Source organism: Pteropus alecto, unplaced genomic scaffold (assembly GCF_000325575.1).
Source record: "Pteropus alecto unplaced genomic scaffold, ASM32557v1 scaffold21, whole genome shotgun sequence".
Lineage (NCBI taxonomy): Eukaryota > Metazoa > Chordata > Mammalia > Chiroptera > Pteropodidae > Pteropus > Pteropus alecto.
Window position 1 is genome coordinate 19,434,269 of NW_006436282.1, and position 8,435 is coordinate 19,442,703.

The 8,435-nt window shown below is 54.9% G+C and overlaps 3 protein-coding genes across 3 annotated transcripts in view; all 3 read right to left on the reverse strand.

Moving 5' to 3' along the window:
• The window catches only part of HOXA9 (homeobox A9), a 5,224-nt gene extending 2,671 nt beyond the window's left edge, over positions 1-2,553 (reverse strand). The window contains 1 exon segment of the mRNA XM_025046858.1: positions 2-2,553. Coding sequence (XP_024902626.1) covers positions 2-360 — 359 coding nt within the window. The 5' untranslated portion in view covers positions 361-2,553.
• A 152-nt stretch (positions 2,554-2,705) lies between these two features.
• Positions 2,706-6,516, reverse strand: LOC102887583. The gene is made up of 3 exons (XM_025046814.1): positions 6,445-6,516; positions 4,612-5,100; positions 2,706-4,434 (listed from the first exon to the last, which is right to left on the reverse strand). Exons 1-3 carry the CDS (start codon positions 6,514-6,516, stop codon positions 3,583-3,585), a joined length of 1,413 nt encoding a protein of 470 aa, XP_024902582.1. The 3' UTR covers positions 2,706-3,582.
• Positions 5,531-8,435, reverse strand: part of HOXA10 (homeobox A10) — a gene marked incomplete at its 5' end in the record, with an annotated part of 3,345 nt that continues 440 nt past the window's right edge. The window contains 2 exon segments of the mRNA XM_025046815.1: positions 5,531-7,140; positions 8,312-8,435. The exon segment at positions 8,312-8,435 is cut by the window's right edge and continues 35 nt beyond it. Of these exon segments, the coding sequence (XP_024902583.1) occupies positions 6,869-7,140; positions 8,312-8,435 (396 nt within the window).

The window sequence follows — 8,435 nt, forward strand, 5'->3', positions numbered from 1 at the left end:
GGAGAGCGCGCCGGGCGTGGGCTCCAGCCAGGAGCGCATGTACCTGCCGTCCGGCGCCGCCGCCGCCACGGGCGCCTGTGAGTGCACATAGGGGTGGTGGTGGTGGTGGTGATACACGGCCGCGGGCACCGCGCTGGCGCCCGCCGCGGGCACCGGGTTCCACGAGGCGCCGAACACCGCCGTCTTGGACTGGAAGCTGCACGGGCTGAAGTCGGGGTGCTCGGCCAGCGCCGCCGCCTGGCGCGGGGGCTGAGCCAGGGTCCCCGGAGGGTAGCGGCCGGCGCCCAGCTCGTCCGCGGCGTCGGCGCCCAGCAGGAACGAGTCCACATAGTAGTTGCCCAGGGCCCCGGTCGTGGCCATCGCCGAGCTCTGCGCCCGGCCGGCCGGCCCGACCCGCGGAAATTATGAAACTGCAGATTTCATGGAACAACTTGGTGGCACCAGGGGGGGAAGTACAGTCACCTAATAAGTTGCCGGCGCCCGCGCCCCCATTGGCCGCGCGCGTCACGTGTCCGCCCGGCAGAACAATAACGCGTAAATCACTCCGCACGCTATTAATGGCCCGGTGTTTTGCAGTCATAATTTTTATAGCAAAAGCCATATGTTTTTATGCAAAAGGATCGCGGCGCTCCACGATCGGGTTTGTTTTAATTGTGGCCAACGAAGATTAAAAGATCAAATCTGGCCTTGCCTCCGGACTCCCTCCCCTCCCACCGCCACCACCAGACGCACACTTCTTAAGCGGACTATTTTATATCACAATTAATCACGCCATCAGCAAGGCGCGGGTCCCGCGTTCGAGTGCGGCTAGCGGAGCCCCTCACATAAAATTAGACAATAATTGAAGCCATAAAAAAGCAGCCAAATCGCATTCTCGCTCTACTGTATTTAAATCTATATTTATGATATTTCATAAGGAGTTATTGTTTCAGAAGCCACACAGGCTGGTGGGAAGTTGGGAACGACCAACAGATTCGTTTACCTCGCCGTGGCTCCCAGCTGTAAAAATTTACGAGGACTTGGAAAGGTTAAATTAGACTGTTGTGTTTGGTTGGCGAGCTCCCTGTAAATAATCCCTGCAGTCCCCAGAGATGCGAGTTTGCCCCGGGCCGGCCGCGAGAAGTCAAATTCAACGCAGTAGCAGTCCCATACTGAGCCGCCACCGCCCCTGCCCGAGCGCGCTGTGCAGAGACAGGCCGCCCACAGCACTCAGCCCCTGGAATCTACCCGACCAGATCGCAGGGTGCCCAGGGAGCTCCCAAATTCGCCGCTGCGCCTCCAGCGAGCGCCCCACGAGAAGCGACCGGGAAAGCAGCGGCCAGCCATCTGTGAGCGGAGGGTTTGGGGGCTTGCTCGTGCTGCTCGTCAGGCCCCGACCGCGCACACGCGCGCCCAGCGCGCCCCGCTTAGCGTCAGCGGGAATCACAATCCCCAGTCTTGGACGCAGCAAGCACCCCAGCCCTGTGCTCCGACCTCGAAGGCCCTAACGCTGAGCTCTACGAGCCTCATCGCACTCCCTGAATCCGAGCTTCAAAAAACAAACAAACACAAACAAAAACACGAGGCAGCACCGATGGAAGAAGAATTTGGCCTAAGAGACCCGGCGGCTCCAGTAGCTAGGAGGCCCGTACCGGAGCGGCTGGCCCCGGAGCCCAGCCTGAGTCCTTTCCTAACCACTGCCCTGCGCGCGCCCGCCTCGGTTACCCACGCGGCTCGCGGCTCAGCGGAGTTACAAGGCCCAACGTGAGGCGGCCGCAGCTCAAGTCCAGGGCCAGAAATTAAAACGGGGAGGGGCACGGGGCATTGACTTTAATCCTATTCCTTAGCTTGGCCAAATTGAGAAGGGTGTTTCTCACCCTTTAGAGCCTTTCAGGGGTAAATTAAAAGGCCTCGGCCTCTCCGTTAATTGGAAGGAAAAAAACCCACCCCAAATCCAAACAGAAAGCAGTGACTCCTAAAAACGGGGTAATTAAATTCACGTGTGAACACTATGCAAGAGTGTGTTTCTCATTAGCCCACTTCCCTGGCGGCGAGGACGGGCGGCCTCGGGCGCTTCCATCTCCTTTTTTTTCTTCACCCTCCCCAACAGTTCCAGTAACCTCCCCCCCGCCAAACCCCTGACACATCCCTATCCTGCACAGGGATCTTCACGTGCCAGGCTTTCCCTGATACCAAGGCTGAGAAGCCGCGTGGAGACCAACCCGGTGCCCCTTTCTCAGCCCGCGCCGGAAGAGGGAAGTGGCGCACACAATGAACTCCGACGTGGCCGGTCCTGGTCGCCTCAGCCTCCTCCCCCCCTAATATTTTTCCTTTCCCTCTAAATTCCTCCACGTTATCCCCACCCCCACCGCTGCCAAAGGTGTCCCAAATATCCGGCAGTTTGCGGGGCCTCTGAGATTTTCATTAAGAAAAATTAATCCGGGAGGAAATTTTCTCCCCTAATGTAATTGTCTGCAAACGGGCAGGACGTACCTGATTGCCTTTTCCACTTTTTTTGTACCCAGAGAAGACACGAATTATTAAGAGTAATATTTTAAATAAAAGACCGTTCCTTTAAATATCCCTAGCCTCCAAAATAGGACGGTTACTAAATAATTAGGAGACCTTGAGTGTTAAGTGGTCCTTACTGGTGCGTAGAAGGGGGTGGGAATCACAAAACAAAAAGTATCCCTCTTTAGCTCAGAGGTTTGGAAAGAGACTATTCAGGCGTTTGTATCTGCTTTTATTTTGGAAGTAAAAGGGATTTCGTGCGCATAAAGAAATAATAAATGGGCGTGATTACAAATTGCCTCTTCTCACCTGAGAGTTCTAAAACCTTGGCCTCCAGAACAAATCCAATACACAGGTCCTGAAAATAGCAGAGAAGAGTTGATGAAAATGTGGTGTGCGGGCCTTTCAGATCAGGGGACCAGGAGCTGAGAGATGAAAACAGTTCCTGGGCCCAAAGCTGAGCTGGAAAGGGAAGAACTGCCCCGTGGGAATGAACCCGACGGCCTGAATGTGTGTGTGTTGGGGGCTAGGGAGGGATGGAGGTTGTTTTGGGTTCCCAGTAATAACGAGAATGGTCCGACTGTCTTCCAACAGTAGACTACAGTTTGGAACAAAGACCCAAGTTTGTATTCCAATGGTTCTGGACTTTAAAATTCCCTTCCCCTATTATTTGAAACAGGCTGGCTCTGGAAGTTCCCCTTCTCCAGCAATCGTCCGCACGAAGATGCCATATCTAACATACTCTGAACCTGACAGAAGCTACTGGCTAGCAAGCAGCCAGCCAATCTTTGCCTTAGCGGGACTCTGTGATGGCAGTTGAAAGCCTGAGCTGAGATCGGCAAGGCCGGGAGAGTCGAGGAAGCTTCCTGGAGATCTCGCTCTGTGGCCAGACTCCACCGAGCCTGGCTGAGCCTCAGTCTAGGTCCCAGCCTCAAGCCCCCAGTAAGGCTGGCGAAGCCCTCCTTGCCCTTAGTGTGGGCACGAACATGCCGCGAATGCCCACAAATGGGATCTCCTATGCTGTTGCTGCTGACTCGCGGCGTAGGAACGCAAGGCCGCCGCCATCCGGTCGTGATCGTAACCGAGGCCTTGTCAGCGCAGCGGCACACCAGGCCCAGATCCACAGCCCTCGACAGCCGCCCGCGCGAGTTCTTCCTCACCAGATCCGGCTTGAACGCCCGCAGGAAAATAAGACCCCCTCCAGGCTCTTCTCAAGCTAGCCCTGGGTCCCCCAGAAGGAAGAGTTGGCGAGGAAAGGAGGTAGAGATAGAAAACTGGGCACAGAGAGACTGAGGACGAAACAAAAATAAAGAGAAAGGGGAAAAGAATGAAGGAGTAAAGAAAAGAAGAAAGGGGGAAAAAAAACAGGAAGAAAGGCGGGAAGGAAAGAAAGAAGGAAGAAAAGAGTCCAAGGCAGCTCCTGTGAGCAGAAAGAACTTGCAGAGAAAAGGGTAAGTGACCAGGCCAGTATCCCAGTCCCCGTCTGCGCTGTCTCTTCTGGATTAGACTGAGTCTCCACTGACAAAGAAATCTTTCCTTATCTCCTATCCTGGATTGGGGCTGATGGTGTCCCCGCCATGCAGGAGAATGGCGGGGTCCCTGGCCAGGGACAGACCTGGAGCGGGAAGGCCCAGGCTGGAAGCGTGCGCCCCTGACCTTGAATGGCCCGGGGCCCAGAATTCCTACCACGCCCCCGGCGTCTGCTAAGGAGCAGCTAACCTGATCATACCTGCTCAGGGCCAAGTGGGGGTCGGGGGGGTGAGGCCAGCAGTCTGGCGAAGCTCTGAGAAGGAGGCAAGGACGAGGCTCCTGCGCAGGGAAAGCCGAGGTTGCCACCGCAGGCCTGGCACGACCAGAGCCTGGATGCCCCGCCTGGCCCGGTCCGGCCCCCGCACACAGGTACCTGGAGACGATTTCAACTGAAGTAATGAAGGCAGTGTCGTGCTGTCGAGAGAAAGGTGGATCCCAACAACAGGAAACTACCTAAATCACCGACCAGTTCTGGTGCTGCCCGCACGGGGCTGCCTCGCCCGCTGCTGCTGCCGCCACTGCCGCCGCCACTGCCACCGCCGCCGCCAAGGGAGAACCCTGTGATCGCGCCCGGCCCGGTCCCTCGCCAACCTGCGCCCTCCGCTGCCACTGCGTGTTCCGGGCTACCGCTAAGGCATCACGAAGGGAGAAGCCACCGGCCCAGTAAGGTAAACCTAGGAGAGGGAGGGAAGGAAGGTAAAGGAGAGAGAGGAAAATGGAAGGAGGGGAGAAAACGAGAACAGAGAACGAGCAGGGTGCGTGCTGGTTTCCCAAATCTTGCAGCTCAGCAAGTTGGCGCCGAGAGGCGGCAGCCCTGGGCGACTCCAAAGCGCCAGGGACAGCCCGGAGCCCGGCTCCCTGTCTGGTCTCGGCCTCCTGCGCTCGCTCCCCACGGCTCGCTCTCCCCCTCTCTCCCTCCCTGCCAGGCAGCCAGCCCGGGCGCGCGCTCCCGCGCCCCCTCCCCCTACTGCCGCCCCCACCCCCACCTCCCGCGAGCAGGAAACGCGTGGCCCCGCGGAGGGCGACCAGGTGGGGGAGGCCGTGCTGGGGGAGGGGACCCCCGGGCAGCCCAGCAGCGGTCTACCTAACCGCTGCGTGGACGCTAGTGACGCGTCCTGGGCCCAGCCTGCTCCCCGGATTCCTAGGCTGGGGGTTATCTAGGACCAGGGGACCCACAAAATAACCAGCCTCTGCGAGCTTCCCTGGGGCTCCCGAAAGAAATCCTGTTTGGCTTCCTCTGTCTAATGCAGCTCCCCTCTCAACTGAAACCACCGGTCCAAGACAGCCACAATCCAGATATACTAGCAAGTCATAAAACCGAACAAAAGCCGACAAACCTTACGGCACCAGGGCCATAGGGCCCAGACAAATTACGACTGTCTAGGTAATATTTAAATAGATGCCTAAAGTAATTGCAGGGGGTGAGGGCTAGTCCTCCTGTTGTAAAAGTGGTGGACGGGATAAAGTGGAAGGTGAAGATAAGTCAAAAAAAGAGGTAAAATTAAAAAGCTTCATTCCACAGCTTTTATTCTTCTATAAGAACATAAACATCGTCTTTTTTTCCACGCACAGCAGCATTACAATATTAATTTATTCTGATTTAAGATTAGAAGTAAATAGAGCTAGAACTAACATTTATAATAACGTAGAATGCATTTGCATAAAACAAGATTGGCAGTTTTTCAAAATAATAGACATTTATACAGATTTGCATTTATAGTTTTTTTTTCTTTTTCTGCACCTACAGGTTTGACCCTTTTATGCATGTAACTTCACAGTATAAAGGAAACCCAAACAATGTCTCCCTTTTCTTGTCTATTCTGCTTGCCCCAGCCCTCCTCGGCTTCCATGAATTTTGGAAAGGAAAAAAAAAAGAAAAGAAAAGAAAAAAGTGGGAAGGAAAAAAACCCTCCACAAGGTAGGGAGAATTGTGGTGTGCTTGTCCTGCGTTACCAGTGGTAACAATTATTTAATGATAACAAATCCACTAAATCTGCAGGTATAAATAAAACTACATTAGATTATTTATCTACAGCCAGAGGATATGGAAATTCAGAGGTAAGGGAAATAATTTAGTCCTGCAGTGCAAGACCTTACACAATCTGGAAGAGAAGTTTCCTTGTCCTGGTCATTCTTTTTTTTTTTTTTTTTTTTCTTTTCTTTTATAGCTGGGATATCTTACAGAGGAAGGAAAAATTCATCTTTCTAACTCTCGATTTTCCAATCAGCCAAAGTCAAGCCCTTTTGCCAACCTGTACGTCCATGCCCATAAGCCCTTCTCTTTGCCAAGGAAGAAAGAAAAAAGAAACCCTGGGGCCTCTATCCCCTGATTAAACACAGCCCAACACTCCAGGCCGGGCAGCCCGGTGGCAGCTCCTTGCACCACTGACCTCAGGCCAGACACCTCAGCGCCTACAATGGGACCTCAGCCTTCCGGGCTAGATTTGCCCAGGGGCCCCCGCAGGAAACCAGCTCCACCGGGATGACAGGGGCCATCTTGAGCAGTGGAATCCTGAGACAGCAAACCATCTCAGTCACCACTTGACACTTAGGATAATACTTATCTATATAGAATTTTAGAGCGATATGGCTTTTTCCCCCAGAAAACAACAAATAAACCAGCACCTAGCAAACAGACAAACAAAACGTCAGAACAAACCAGCCCTGCACAGATGTAATGGCCAGGGAGATGGGGAGTGTGGGAGGGAGGAACGGGGCTCCCCGCACAGGTGCGAGTTCCTGGGCAGAGGCTGAAGACAGAGGGAGGAGAACGGCTCTCTGGAAGAGCAACAAAAACAGCAACAAAAACAAAAACAAACCCAAAAAAACGGCATTGCCTGGAGTTTCATCAGGAAAAATTAAAGTTGGCTGTGAGCTCCCGGATCCGGTTCTCTCGGTTCATTTTCTTCAGTTTCATCCTGCGGTTCTGAAACCAGATTTTCACTTGTCTGTCCGTGAGGTGGACACTGCGGCTGATCTCTAGGCGCCGCTCTCGAGTAAGGTACATGTTGAACAGAAACTCCTTCTCCAGCTCCAGCGTCTGGTGCTAAAAAAAACAACGCTTCTTCCGGCCACTCTTTGCAGTGAGCCAGTTGGCCGCATTTTCGCCTTTGGAATTGCCTGGCATTTAAGAGAATAAAGAGAGGGAGGTTAAATCTAGGCTCTGTGGACTGCCTGCAGGGGTGAATTTGGGTGGCCTCTGTCACGAGAGAGGTGCCCTAAGTCACGTAAAGAGAATTGTGCCCCCTTTCGCTTGCCCAGGAAAAAAGGCATGTGCCTTAAAAAGGCGTGTGCAAAATCCAGTGGGCCTCCAATCTACACCTACCCTCCCAATTTAGATTTCCCTTTGCCTTTTCCTAAACACCTGTTTTAACACAAAGCTGCCAGGTGCTCTCAGAATGAACGGCCTGGGAAGCTGTATATCTTGAACTTAACGCCTTATTTTTTCTTTGCTTCTGGCCCCAAGCAGACAAGCATTTCCTGCAGCCCCCCAGGATGGAAGCTGGGGTGCTTACTTGGGGGGCGAACAGCATGGCGGTGTCTCACTCCAAGGCCCAAGGCCGGTTGAGGAGAGAGAGAAGGACACAGTTGGGACATGGGGAAGGCCCGAAAAATTTATTCGGGGTCAAGGGCCCGCCCTGACATCTCTCCAGGAGCCAGGAACATGCAGTCTGGGCGATTCTGAGTTCCAGGGGAAGCGGAACGGCCCCTGCTTGAGGCTCAGCTCAGGGCCCCGGCGTCCGGGCGGGATCTGCCTTTTCTTCTACCCGCAAGGAGGATTCCCGCCCCTCCAGCAACTTTGAAAAAAGCTTGGGGGATCGTAAACTCGAACTTCGCCGGTTAATGGGCTTATTTATTGGTGCTGGCGGCTGCTTATTTTGGATGCCTTACAAACATCCGTGCTATCTGCGGGCGAGCCACTTTCCCTCCCTCCCCTCCCCCAGCGTGGGCCGCGCCTCGCAGGCTGGGCCCAGACCACGGTCGAGGGTGCTCTGGCCCACGGAGAAGGGCATGCATCAGAGGCGGGCTGCTCGCCGGTGTCCTCGCCCCCAGTCGGGGTGAGCTGAGGCCAGCGCGGAGGACGTCTTGGTGTGGGGCTCTAAGCTGGACATGAATTTTTACTGCATCCCCACGCCCAAATATTAAAAAGCAAGTTCACAAGGTCAGCCTGCCTGCAGCTCGGGCCAAGGCCAGCCGGCTGCTGCGCGGACTCCTGGCTCTCTGCTCGTTCCCTTCTCTGGGTCGGCCTGCCTGTCTGCCCGCCTGAGGCCCTTCAGCGCGCCTTGCTTACCCAGGGAGTCCTTCTCCGGCGAGGCTTTGCTGCTCTCGGAAGGGGCCGGGGAGAGCTCCTCGGCGGCCGAGGACGACGCGTGCGCCTCCTCATCGCCCTGCGAGCCCCCGCCGCCGCCACCGCC